This window comes from Nelumbo nucifera, chromosome 3 (assembly GCF_055504915.1).
Source record: "Nelumbo nucifera cultivar China Antique chromosome 3, China Antique-T2T, whole genome shotgun sequence".
NCBI lineage: Eukaryota > Viridiplantae > Streptophyta > Magnoliopsida > Proteales > Nelumbonaceae > Nelumbo > Nelumbo nucifera.
Window position 1 is genome coordinate 15,948,017 of NC_142651.1, and position 13,810 is coordinate 15,961,826.

General features: G+C 38.5%; 2 protein-coding genes across 3 annotated transcripts; one reads left to right on the forward strand and one right to left on the reverse strand.

Annotated features, from left to right (window-relative positions):
* Positions 1 to 883: 883 nt before the first annotated feature.
* Positions 884 to 4,648, reverse strand: LOC104598161 (uncharacterized). Its single transcript, XM_010260094.3, has 2 exons — positions 3,402 to 4,648; positions 884 to 1,176 (listed from the first exon to the last, which is right to left on the reverse strand). Exons 1-2 carry the CDS (start codon positions 4,575 to 4,577, stop codon positions 1,093 to 1,095), a joined length of 1,260 nt encoding a protein of 419 aa, XP_010258396.2. The 5' UTR covers positions 4,578 to 4,648; the 3' UTR covers positions 884 to 1,092.
* A 300-nt stretch (positions 4,649 to 4,948) lies between these two features.
* PME31 (pectin methylesterase 31) lies at positions 4,949 to 9,550 on the forward strand. Of its 2 annotated transcripts, XM_010260100.3 has the most exons (7): positions 4,949 to 5,328; positions 5,471 to 5,575; positions 5,847 to 5,924; positions 6,870 to 7,057; positions 8,251 to 8,424; positions 8,884 to 9,028; positions 9,164 to 9,550. In XM_010260100.3, exons 1-7 carry the CDS (start codon positions 5,086 to 5,088, stop codon positions 9,287 to 9,289), a joined length of 1,059 nt encoding a protein of 352 aa, XP_010258402.1. In that variant the 5' UTR covers positions 4,949 to 5,085; the 3' UTR covers positions 9,290 to 9,550. The 2 variants fall into 2 exon arrangements, with proteins under 2 accessions (XP_010258402.1, XP_010258408.1); XM_010260106.3 differs by lacking the exon at positions 9,164 to 9,550 and having other exon boundaries at positions 4,950 to 5,328; positions 8,884 to 9,154.
* The last annotated feature ends 4,260 nt before the right edge of the window (positions 9,551 to 13,810 follow it).

Below are 13,810 nucleotides of genomic sequence, written 5' to 3' on the forward strand. Positions count from 1 at the left end.
CCCCCATGGAAGCCATAAGAAAAAGTCTACGGTTGAGAAGTCAAAGTTCCAATTGAAAATGAAAGCGCTGCAACGTCAAATGACCAAATAAATAATATTCACAACTATACAGTTTATCGAAAATTGTCATGAAAAGCTAGCTAATAACAGGATCAACCGTTCATTCTCTAGAGAATCTGCCAGTCCTCTTCGTTGATGACTTGATTCAACATAGATGCCTATCCCACGGTCACATTGATCTTCCAATCTACATAAAACAGCAAAAATAGGTTGGTCATTCTATCGAAGTTAATAGGGTGTTTATGCAGAAACCCTATATATGGCAACGATTTCACTTCAAATATTAAAGATCGAAGTTTATGTCGAACATATGGAGAAGCTGCTGTTTTTTTTTTTTTGGGAGGTCAACAGGGCTATGTGCAGGACACACCAGAGAGGTGATCGAAGGAAGAACAAGAGGATAGGGAATATTTCCTCTTTGTTTACAGTAAAAACTGACGAATGACAATGGCATTCGGATTAGTTGGCCAGCCTAGACACAGGGAAATCAATTATAATTATATAAGAAAAAAGCTTCAAATTTGTTGATTGCCATTCCATTTCCAAGTTTTTTTTCAAAGATTTTTCTTTGATAGAAAAATCAGCATCAAGGGAAACAAAACCGCTTTCTCCATTTTAGAGGAGAATGGTCCTGTAACAGTAATAGTAACAGTATGAAATACTGGTGAGGCGGCCAAAATCTAGAGGTTACATTCATTTTCACTGCTACAATGAACCCAAATAACCAAACGAGATATGTGAGATTGTCAAATCCAATCATACTACAATTCTAATTGCATAATTGCAATGCAAGAATATGGCTTGGCAAACACAAGATCAGAAATTCTTCAACCAAAAGAACCCAAAGAAGTTCTGGGTGTTATTATTTATAAGCACACAGTCGTTCCATACATAGGCTTAACATTTCACCAAATGTCATTCCTAATACCCAATTGTAGTAACAATCAAAACCAAACACTTCCCCACTCTTTATTTAGTAAACTAGTATGGAGTAAGGATATTCAGAAGGGACCAACTAGGTCCATGTCCCGCTTATTCATCATCGTTGTGCTTGCGGTGGTGGTGGTGCTTGTGATGGCGCCGTTTCTTTTCCTCATCATCAGAGTTGTCGTCTCCCTAACAATATAATGCAGAAGTAATTAGAAGAGAGCAAAACTCAACATGATAGTTTAAATTAATCCATACCTAATACATTTAGTGGCCCACCCAGAGCAGCCAGTATATTCGAATTTGTAAGATAACATGTGGCACTACACTTCATATCTACTTCAGTTGGTTTTCTAAAAAGCATACAACATCCAAACTGGGCTCCTAATACCCTGAAGGTGCATTTGAGTCATTTATGCTCTTCCATGTGTTGAAAAATAGAGACCATTACAACTCCAGTCAACCTCAGAATCTCTTATATTTCGAAGTCTAAATTTATTTTGATCATGTCATGTATAGAATTTTACTCTTATCATGTAACTCCAACAAATAAAGAACTTTTGGATTTGATTAATTTTTGTCATGAAGGAAATTATGCTAAAATGAAATCTAAAGAATTGGAAGAGACTCAATAGAGCTGTTGCACACTTTCAGGAAGACTCAAAGGTCAAAGAGATATTTTCAGGATCCTGCTACCTCATTGTGGGATGATTCTGTGACTTCTGCATTGGATTTCAGGGCATTGAGATGTTGGGGAAGTACTACTCCATACATGAAGATGTTGGGGAAGTAATACTCCATACCTTACGGCAGAAAGCTTGGCCAAAAAGGTACTGAGACAGACATGGTCCATTTGTTTTCCAAACCAAAACTGAAATCCAACTTCGCATGCCAAGATGTGTGAGAAGTAGTGAGCCCAACAGAGCCCTCAATGGTTCTGAAATGTGAGAAGGATTTTTGGCATTTAAACAATACTTCATTAGCACATTTGTTTGGTAATCCGGGATATACCCTGAAGTAGCTTCCCATGGTTATGCTTAAGCCTCAAGCTTTCATGCATTGGTAGTTTAGATGTTCTCTACCAATTCTTTCACCAAGGAGACCCAATTCATCCATGAGAGAAACGAGAAGGGAGATCAAATGCTGAAATTGAAGCACAAATAGTAACTGAAGAAAACAACTTTACCTTGAAAAAAGCAGATTTTTTTAGAGGAATGAAAAAAAAACCAGCTCAATGTGTAGTTATGGACATAAAATATATTTAAGCACTCATAAATCACTGGAACCATCTTAGTTATGGACTTCCTAAGGTAATATCATAAGAAATCAATGGCAAGTGAGACAGACTATTGTCCCATCTGATTAGCAACTTTATCACTAATTCACTATACATTTCATATAACAAAATATCATAAGCACAAGTGCAGAGCATTATTAAAAAGGAATCAAGATTATCCGAATCTAAGAGAAGTTCCTAAGAAGACTAGACTAGCTTTTTTTGGGTGCATGTGAATCTCCCGCCCCACACCCCCGGCTGTAAGAAGACTAGCTTTTGCTACAACTAAAGTTTGTATATTTTTGACCAAAGAAATAAAAATGCTCACTAGTTAACATATTCTTCATAGATGCCTCAAAGCTTCCAAAAATAACAATTCCACAAGCAGAAGAAACTCTCCTCCACCACAGCCACACAGGAAGGAAAGAAAACATATAAAACCTGGAAGCTGTTCGAGGTGAGTAGCTGCTGCCCAGAAAAAAGTGGTGGAGTTTGTAAAGGGCTGGGGGATTGACGATTTATATAAGAGGGGAAAGGTGGCGTGGAATATGGCAGGAGAGAAATGCAAGGATCTTCAAGAATAAAAGCAGCTCTATACGCTCACCATTTCATAAGATTTTGGGAAAGATGTTCTCTACTTCTCTTGGCTTGCTATAAGCAAATTGTTCAAAAACAGAAATTGCAGTTCCTTCTTTGTAAATGATATCCTTTTTGTAAAGCAGGGTTTGGGAGCATAATGCTGCATGGGCAGCTTTTTTGTAATCCTTTGTCTACAACTACTAGTTGTACATGATTTTTTGGTATTAATGATATTATGCTTTTTTCTCAAAAAAAAGCATTTCTCAATATTCACAATCCAATTACAGCTACGATCAACATTAAACGAAGCGCATGCATTCTATTAAAAATAGAGAAATAAAATGGGTATCCGTATATTCACAGAAAACTGCCTTAATAAACATGTTTCGTAGAACTATGATAAGATTAACAGATCAGATAATCATGCTTTCATTACCAAAAGAATTAATCAGATTATCAGATGAGAAAGACTAAACACGAAGAAAGGAAAGCATTTTGGATTCAATTTCGCTTTACCAGACGATATGAATAGAAAAACTGAGCGAAGAGATCTACTCACAGAGTTGGTACGACCATACTCTTCTCCTCCATAACTGGGCTCCTGGTGCCTCCGAGGCTCCTCTTCCTCGTCACCCCTCCCATAACTGGGCCTTTCATAGGTGGGCCTCTGATACTCTTCCTCTTGACGCCCATAATTGGGCCTCTCATAAGTAGGCCTCCGATACTCCTCTTCCTCCTGACGCTCATAGGTGGGCCTCCTATATTCCTCTTTCTCCTGACGCTCATAACTGGGCTTCTCGTAAGTGGGCCTACGGTACTCTTCTTCCTCCTGACGCTCATAACTGGGCTTCTCGTAAGTGGGCCTACGGTATTCTTCCTCCTGACGCTCACAACTGGGCTTCTCGTAAGTGGGCCTACGGTACTCTTCTTCCTCCTGACGCTCATAACTGGGCTTCTCGTAAGTGGGCCTCCGGTACTCATCTTCCTCCTGACGCTCATAACTGGGCTTCCCGTAAGTGGGCCTCCGGTACTCATCTTCCTCCTGACGCTCACAACTGGGCTTCTCGTAAGTGGGCCTACGGTACTCTTCTTCCTCCTGACGCTCATAACTGGGCTTCTCGTAAGTGGGCCTCCGGTACTCATCTTCCTCCTGACGCTCATAACTGGGCTTCCCGTAAGTGGGCCTCCGGTACTCATCTTCCTCCTGACGCTCATAACTGGGCTTCCTGTACTCCTCTTCCTCCTGACGCCCATAACTGGGCCTGCCACCATAGCCGGATCCATAATCAGAAACAGGTTCCTCCGGTTCCGGCTTCCGGCCGTAGCCAAACTCACCCTCACCGCCGTAATCCGGTCGGTTCACCTCAGACTGGTAACCATAATTGGGCTTGCCTCCGCTGTAACCGTAGTCACCGCCGCCGGCTTCTTCCCCATAGGGCTTTTCGGGCTGGAAGTCGTAGGCGGGCTGGGGGTTTGGCCTGTTGGGGCGGGCGTAGCTGCTGTACTCAGTCGCAAGGGCGTCATCGCCGTAAGCAGAAGGTTCAGCGTAAGACGAGTACTGGGGCCTCTCGTAATCAATATCAGACGATGAGGACGAGATCGGGTAACAGATCTCATCAGACGGATCCAGAGATCGGCCATAAGTAAGGCCGATGTCGTATCCTCCACCGTACGGCGTCGGATCGTACTCGTCAAAGTCGTCAGCAGCGTCGTCGCCTCTCGAGTAGTAAGGCATGGCTTTTCTTCTTCCTTTCCTGCTTCTTGATCTGGTGATCGGTGAAGAGTGAAGACAACAGTGGACTGGTGGAGATCTGCGCGGATTTTTATGTCTCAATCTTACCAAAGAAGTCCCGGATCTGTCGAGAATTTCGAAACTACCCCTATAAAGCCGATAAATAATGGATCAGGTTTCAAGGAGCACTATGAATCGTTGATCTGGAATCTAGAGTGTAGACCATACAATCGAATAGACAGAATGTTTCTGTGGGCCATAAGCGTGTGAATTTGCGCCACGTTTTCTGATGGTCTGCTTTCTGATAGTCAAAAAAAATGTTGCCGCGAGTGGGAGTTTTGCAAGAGGAGATAATAAATAAAACGGGTAAAATACAAAAATTGGTGAATTACAAAACAAAGATGAAAGATGCTGCGAATTATTGTTGCGTACTTTCTCAGTCTCAGCAAAAATGGATCCATGAGCTAGTAGTAGTGATCAGTGATCACTGAAGGAGAGAGAGAGAGAGAGAATGTCAGTTCGAGTGCTGAAGGTATCACAGGACGGGAGCGGAGACTATCGGACGGTCCAGGAGGCGATCGATGCGGTACCACTGGGAAATACATGCCGGACGGTGATTCGGGTGTCGCCGGGGGTGTACAAGCAGCCGGTGTATGTGCCCAAGACGAAGAATCTAATAACCCTGGCTGGGCTGCGCCCTGAGGGCACCGTCCTCACCTGGAACAACACCGCCACCAAAATCGATCACCATCAGGTACCCTTCATCTTCTCTTTAAATTAAAGCCCATTCTTTTCTTCTTTCTTTTCAACGATATTTCTCGATGGGTAATTGTTTCAACTTGAGATTCTCAAGACTCATCTCCTCCCTACTCGTATAATCTGATATTCAATTGCAGGGGTCTCGTGTGATTGGAACGGGAACATTCGGATGTGGGAGTACCATCGTCGAAGGAGAGGATTTCATTGCCGAGAATATTACGTTCGAGAACTCTGCTCCTGAGGTAGGCTTCTGATACAATCGATATTGTTTCCCCGTCTTGTTTTGCATTGCTACAGCGTATTATTAAAAAGAAAATGTAATTAATAAATGCCTTCCTCTTTTCTTTTCTTTTTCTATTCCTTCTTCGTTTTATAAAAGTAAAGAATTTCCATTGCCGAGACTTGAATTTTTGAACCCAGTTGTCTGGCTGAAAGCCTAACAGTCCGTAATCTGCATAAAAAATGAACATATAGACAGTGTTGATTAATTTGTTTAGCTTCTTAATGTTCCAGGGTTCGGGCCAAGCTGTGGCAATTAGAGTAACAGCTGATCGATGTGCCTTCTATAATTGCAGGTTTCTTGGGTGGCAGGTATACTTAGCTTTGTAATTTTGGTCCAAAAGTTGTAATGTTAATAAATCCCATAAAAAGTTGTAATTTTGATAACGTGCTGATGATGTTTTTTATCAATAACAAGTCATCCTTACCAGCTCCGTCTCTAGCTAGTGAATCCATCTTAGCATGCTTTATTTGGTTCAGACTTTTGGGTTGATTTTGATTCCACTTTTAATTGCTAAAGTGTCTTTCTCATTTCTCTAATGAACATCATAGAAATCATGGGAAGTATTTTTTGAACCATTTTTATGGATGTTATTGCAAAACCATTTATGAATGAAGAGAATTCAGCAGAGTAAGAGTGGTTCAACTGTAATTAGCTTTCACACTTTTTTCAATACTAGTAAATACGTTAACATACAGAATGGTTATGTTTTATTGCCAAAAATTTCTTAAAGCTCCCATAGGAAGAGTTAAACGTGAATTTAAATACCAAAGAGAAAAGGTAAATGTTGATACTGGATTAAGAATTTTATCAATTTAAATGTTAAAATGTTAAGAGTGAGTTATGAAGATGGATTCTTCAAGCTGGTAAAATCTTGAATTCTCTCTCTCTCCTAGTTGTAGGTATCCTACCCACCTGTGAGTTGGACAAACAAATAATTTCCTTGAAAAGATCTAGTACATGGTTTTACATAGGGAAAATAAGTGTTTGTACATTTCCCTTTTCTCCCAAGAAAAGTAGGAGAAACCTAGAAGGTGAAAATTTTCATTCATTAGATGGTAGGAGTTTCATATGGTTATTATCTGTCAACTACATCATTATGTTTAGTTGGGCCCAAGTGATGGATATTGGGCAACTAGGGACTAGTTTTGGCAAAGAATCAAGACACATTGAAGGAAGTGTGTACTTCATCTATTTTTTTCCCCTCCTCTGAACTTTCCGGTGATAATTTCTTTTTCTCTGCAATACTTGTGCAGGATACATTGTATTTGCATTATGGAAAACAGTACTTGAAGGATTGTTATATTGAAGGAAGTGTGGACTTCATCTTTGGGAATAGCACTGCTCTTTTGGAGCATTGCCATATCCACTGCAAATCTGCAGGATTCATAACTGCACAAAGTAGGAAATCTTCTCAGGAATCAACCGGTTATGTGTTCCTTAGGTGCGTGGCTTCTAGTTCTACTTTCTGCTTAAGTTCTCCAACTATAGGATGACATGGTTTCTGTTGTAGTGCATATTTTGGCTCTTAGGTTCCTGTCAATCAACATGGTTCTTTACAGATGCAGGTTGAGGAAAACTGAGCTCTGCAAAGAGTACAAATACTTTGACTTACATTTGTTAGTTTCATTTCTTCAAATCCATGAACAAATTCTAATCTGTCATTAGTGAAGAAGTGAAATCAAGATCTTTGATGATGTAATTGATAAAGAAAACATGGGTGAAGCCATAACTCTTGAAGCTTAGAATCAACTTTTAAATCTTGACATGCTAGCAAACTTTAAAAGAAAACTTGATGATTTGGTTGGAACTCGCAGAAGTTACAAACTTTAGGATTTAAAAATCAAAGTACAAACCTTTAAGATGCTAACAAACTCTTAGCATGAAATTGATACCTTGATCCTTCAAATTTTTGAAAGACCTCTTAGTTAAATAAATAAAAGTATTTTGCACAAGTAAATAAGAAAGCTTCTATTTTTGAAGTTGACTTATCTATATGCAGATCTTTTACACCAGAAGTGTGTGGGTAGTTCATTCTTTTCCTTGCTTATAAATTGTTATGCATGAGGTTTTCCCCCTTTTCAGGTTGGTTTATCTGCTATTCAAAACCTTTCCAGTTCCTTTGTTTATATTAACAGCACAAGCTATGTAAGTTGCCAATATTGACTTGGCTTAAGAACGAAGAGTTATTATTCAACTCTTTGAAAGGTAAAATTGAATGTGATGTTAATAACATCTTTTCTTTTCATGTTACTCGTTAAAAAAAGTGAATGTAATAATCTTTGCCTGGAGCTTCGTTTCATCTGTTGCTTGTGATGTGAAATGGGAAGCTCTGTAAGGTTTCTTATTTTTTGTTGCTGTGAATAAAATGTTTACATTGAAGATGTGTATAGGTTTCCTACCTTTCCCTTCCTTTTTCTTCAAACCAAATGCAGCCTTAAGCATCATTGTTCAGGAAAATGTGTTAATGTGGAAAACACATTAATGCCTCTTGTCTCCTATAGAAAGATATTCCATGTCTACATCTCACAGTTTCTTGGTTTCTGTCTTTCTTTTCCTAAATCATCTGAGGAACAAATTCTTCTTTGTTTTCCTTTCATGACTAACATAGGTATGTAACCAAGTCAATGAATGCAGATGTGTGATTACTGGAAATGGAGGGACTAATTATTCATATCTTGGACGACCATGGGGCCCATTTGGCAGAGTGGTCTTTGCATACACGTGGATGGACGCATGTATTAGACCTGTTGGGTGGAATAATTGGAACAAACCAGAAAATGAGAGAAGTGCTTGCTTTTATGAATACAGGTACTGTTTGTTCCCTTGATTAGTTGCATTGTTGAAATTGAAATAAGAACCAGAGTAGTGGTTTTAAACAGCTCGACTCACTGGAGTCAAATTATTTTGGCTGAATACTCCTGCTAGAGTAACTTGGCTCATCTCCAATAACTCGGAAGTTTCATGAATCATGACTTGGGCTGATTGACATCCCTCTGGGTTTTGTGTTTTTTAATATAGAGAAAAAATCTGCAGATTATAGAGATTATATTGTGGGATCATTTTAGGGGTGAGTATGAAGGTTGTCTGCAGTTCCTGCTTGGTTATACCATGCAGTGTTGTCATGCTGTTGGTAGACATTGTTAGGACTTAGGAATGTATATAAGACTAGCAAAGGTAAGTACATTGCTGTTTTCCAAGTTATCCTATCCACAAGCAGGCTTGCACCATTGCATAGTTTGTTTGTTTCTCTAACAATCAAAATGGCAGGTGTTTTGGGCCAGGTAGTTGCCCCTCGAAACGAGTAACATGGTGCAGGGAATTGGTGGATGAAGAAGCAGAACAGTTCCTTATGCATTATTTTATTGACCCGAATCCTGAAAGGCCTTGGCTAGTCCAGAGAATGGGCCTAAAGGTACCATTTTCTGCTTAGAGATTGTTGAAGGTTGTTGCCTATAGAAGATTCCAAAGTCAATAGTGTCAGATTTTAATGCAATTTTTTATGGAAGATGAATAACTCAATCTAGCTAAATTGGCCCAACTTCCCCAGATGAGTGAGAATATGATCGAGTTCCATGACCATTTGCTGCTTGCTAAGTTTGACCTTTCCCACAGTGAAGTGGGTTGGCAAGTCACTGATATTAAGAGATCTGCATTTGACAGGATCTACTCGTGAGTTGATGCCATTGTTTCCAGAGATAGATTAAGCTTCTGGAACTTTCTGAACAAGCTTTATAAAGTTAATATTTTGGAACTTTTTTTTTTTTTTTTTTGTATTCGGTGCCATGCACCATTGATAACTTCCCCTTGACCCCCTTTTCCCCAAAGTGCTGGAAGCCAACATGGGTGGAGACCAAACTAAAACATAAAATGACAATGTGCTCCATTTAGCTTCTGAAAAAAAAGAGGTTTTTACTGTTCAGTTCACTCCTATAAATCATAGTTCCACCTGTATTCTGATCGTGGATGGATGCCAAATCCATGGGCAGGATGTGGTTTATAGGGGCTACTAATAGACTACTACGAGGACTGTAATTTCAGATTTGTGAGGGCCCGTTACCACTACCTAATCTGGGGCCTTGGGAGTTGGGAGGGGTGGATCAGAACTTTATTTATTTATTTTTATTTGGTAATTAAGATTTCCACTAAATCCAACAAGGTACCAGAACTCTCTTGATTGGGTGGACCATTACCCAATGAAAACTCTTTTGAGCCCGACACTCTTGTACAAGGCACCATGTAATCCAATCGGACTATGTAAAGTAACCCAATCAAGTGTTAAGGTTTATGGAGTAAAACCCATTATACGTTACCTGTAAAAGTCCATAGTCGGTCTTTACACTTCACATTCGAGTTCTTTCACAGTTTCACCAACAAAAAGTATTACATCAAACAAAGACCAGAGGGGTAACGTTTTTTTTTTTTTTTTTTTTATATATTGTCTTAAAGTATTTCCTAAGTTTTTTGACAATTGTTTAAAACCTCATTTGCTGTTAATTTTCTGTTACATTCCGTCGTATATGACTCACATGACTGATATATTTTCTTAAAAATACCCTTTTGCATCACCAACATCTTTCACTCTCTTCTCCATACACGCCAGAAAACCATGAGATGACCATGTTCTTGTAGCAGGTGATCTCGAATCACATTCCATGCTTCTTCAGACGAACCACTGCCACGTTCGTTAATCTCTTCTGTCCTATCGGCTGAACTAATGCCTTGGACATCTCTCTCTCGATCCAAAACCATAAAACTTTTCATAGAGAGAAACCATATAGAAGACATGTTACTTATTTGTGCTGTTGCGTCCCTTTGATTCGATTAAGAACTTCTGTGTTCTCTCCCCTCTTAGTGGATCTCAAAAGAAATGTCAAAAAATTAAGGTTTTATAAGGAGTCTAAAGACAGAAAATTGCACAGAGAAATTTTGTAAAACCATTTTACAATTTCCTTTCATTAACTGGTTTTTTCTCTCCTAGTAAACATCCATTGACTGGTTTTTCCTTCGAGTCTGTTTCATTCCGTGGTGTGTGATCTGCTTCATAAACATCCATCCACATCATCAAACTCAGAACATGTTGATATGTTCTTCATATATCCACACATGAGCATGACAGACTTTCATCTTTTCCTCCTTAAAGGAATGGAATCGAACCCCTGAAAAGAAGATCCTCCCTGCAAACAATCTATCAAACACACACGCCCATATTTACAGATACATAAATCTGCTAAGTAATGTAGTTCAGAAATGCAACCCATCGCTGAAAATGGGTTTAACCTAATCTGTGACTGCTGAATCTTCAAATATGAACAAAAAACTCCAGATCCAAAAAGGAAAATCTGGAAAATGCAGACAAATAAGAAATTTTGTAAATGCATTTTACAATTTGATCTCATTATAACGTATACACACCAAAAACGGTTAAAAGTTAAAACAGAAACGAGAAAACCATTTCATCCTTCTCCTAGAATCCGGTCGATCCAAAGATAAAATCGTTGTTATATTCTAATTCTCAAAATTTGGTATATATATATAGAGAGAGAGAGAGGGGTCCAAATTCCTTTCCTAGAAAGGAGTTGGAGAGAAATAGGCCAGAGTGTGTGCACCCACTTCCAACCCGGGCGATCATGGCACTCCCGTGAGAGGTACAAAAGAGGAAAAAAAGAACCCCCTTATCTTTGCGCACCATCCACCTCTTATCAGTTATCATACACCTCCTTCCCCAATTCACCAATAAGGTTTCGTTATCTAAACGGACTCCTTGTGTTCGTTGTTTGTTAACAACCGAATGATGGCTGTTCAGTGCACATCGTAGCCCTCTCGGTGTGAAATTGATGCTTCATTGCAAGTTTGCAACCACGTGGAATTCACAAGTCTGTTACATGGGCCGATGGTCCATGCTCGAATAGATACTGCAACACCAGTAAAGTAGAGTAGATGAAAAATTTTTTATTGGATTTTGTTTTGAAAATTTGAGAGATAATGGAAGGTAAATTTGATATTTTTCCTTTTTTTCGTCAATATGTAATGATGATGGTAATTGTCAGAAAACTTAGGGGTACTTTAAGATGGGGAAAATTCCCGATTAGTACCCTATACTTTGGGCCTAGTGCCACTTTGATCCCCGATTTTTAAAATGCAACAATTCAGTACTCAAACTTTTAAAGTGTGGCAATCTAGTACCTACCGTTAACTAGCTGTTAACCCGCCGTTAAGTGGCATTTGAAAAAGATATAAATGCCCTTCAAGTGTTATTTAATTTTCTTTATCAACCATCTAAACGTTGACAAAAAATTAACAGTCTCAAATCCTTGCCTCTTCTATTCAAGAAAGTTGGGGCCACATTTGAGTGGACATTCTGGTGACCCCAACTTTCTTGAATAGAAGAGGCAAGGATTTGGTATTGTTAATTTTTTGTCAACATTTAGATGGTTGATAAAGAAAATTAAATAACACTTGAAGGGCATTTATATCTTTTTCAAATGCCACTTAACGGCGGGTTAACAGCTAGTTAACGGTAGGTACTAGATTGCTACACTTTAAAAGTTTGGGTACTTTAAGATGGGGAAAATCCCCGATTAGTACCCTATACTTTGGGCCTAGTGCCACTTTGGTCCCCAATTTTTAAAATGCAACAATTCAGTACCCAAACTTTTAAAGTGTGGCAATCTAGTACCTACCGTTAACTAGCTGTTAACCAGCCGTTAAGTGGCATTTGAAAAAGATATAAATGCCCTTCAAGTGTTATTTAATTTTCTTTATCAACCATCTAAACGTTGACAAAAAATTAACAGTCTCAAATCCTTGCCTCTTCTATTCAAGAAAGTTGGGGCCACATTTGAGTGGACATTCTGGTGACCCCAACTTTCTTGAATAGAAGAGGCAAGGATTTGGTATTGTTAATTTTTTGTCAACATTTAGATGGTTGATAAAGAAAATTAAATAACACTTGAAGGGCATTTATATCTTTTTCAAATGCCACTTAACGGCGGGTTAACAGCTAGTTAACGGTAGGTACTAGATTGCTACACTTTAAAAGTTTGGGTACTTTAAGATGGGGAAAATCCCCGATTAGTACCCTATACTTTGGGCCTAGTGCCACTTTGGTCCCCGATTTTTAAAATGCAACAATTCAGTACCCAAACTTTTAAAGTGTGGCAATCTAGTACCTACCGTTAACTAGCTGTTAACCAGCCGTTAAGTGGCATTTGAAAAAGATATAAATGCCCTTCAAGTGTTATTTAATTTTCTTTATCAACCATCTAAACGTTGACAAAAAATTAACAATCTCAAATCCTTGTCTCTTCTATTCAAGAAAGTTGGGGCCACGTTTGAGTGGACATTCTGGTGACCCCAACTTTCTTGAATAGAAGAGGCAAGGATTTGGTATTGTTAATTTTTTGTCAACATTTAGATGGTTGATAAAGAAAATTAAATAACACTTGAAGGGCATTTATATCTTTTTCAAATGCCACTTAACGGCGGGTTAACAGCTAGTTAACGGTAGGTACTAGATTGCCACACTTTAAAAGTTTGGGTACTGAATTGTCACATTTTAAAGTTTGTGAACCAAAGCGGCATTAGGCCCAAAGTATAGGGTACTAATCAGAAATTTTCCCTTTAAAATAATATGTAAACAGTAAGAGTAGAGTTGGTCAATTTCCTAAACCATATGGATAGTTTAAGAGATTTGCCTTTTTTTAAGAAGGAGCATTTAAAAAGTGGATTATACCCATTGTTGAATTAAAGATTTCTTCTTTAGACATGTATCTACCCCTATCAATTTTAGAAAAAAAATGTTAACTTATTTATATATCTATAAAAGATGCCCAATTTAAAAGATGTGGGACTAATTATGTGTTTGATTCAATTCCTAATTCAAATAAAAGATTCATTATAAATACTATCAATGAAAGTGGTCTCTTTCAAGTTGTCAATTGTAAATTGAACCTCGTTTGACTTTTTTTTTTTTTGAAAATAAAGGACTCAAATTAAATATATCATATAAATACTAAATCTCGAATGCAAAACATTATATAGGTTGTTGTTTGTCCTTAGTATAGGGTCATTCTCTATGAATATTTAAAGCCTAAGGTTTTCATTTTCCATAGTCCATGGGGGTGCGAGTCCATTCTTTCACGTTTCTTTTTAATACCATTAGTCATCACTCATTAGACAGTAATCAAGCCTTGCA

Coding starts and splice junctions, on each gene's coding strand:
- LOC104598161 (XM_010260094.3), bottom strand. CDS start 4,577: ATGCCTTACTACTCGAGAGGCGACGACGCTGCTGACGACTTTGACGAG. Junction 1,177..3,401: donor AGTATGGTCGTACCAACTCT/GTGAGTAGATCT, acceptor TTATATTGTTAG/GGAGACGACAACTCTGATGA.
- PME31 (XM_010260100.3), top strand. CDS start 5,086: ATGTCAGTTCGAGTGCTGAAGGTATCACAGGACGGGAGCGGAGACTAT. Junction 7,058..8,250: donor ACCGGTTATGTGTTCCTTAG/GTGCGTGGCTTC, acceptor CAATGAATGCAG/ATGTGTGATTACTGGAAATG. Junction 9,029..9,163: donor TCCAGAGAATGGGCCTAAAG/GTACCATTTTCT, acceptor CAACTTCCCCAG/ATGAGTGAGAATATGATCGA.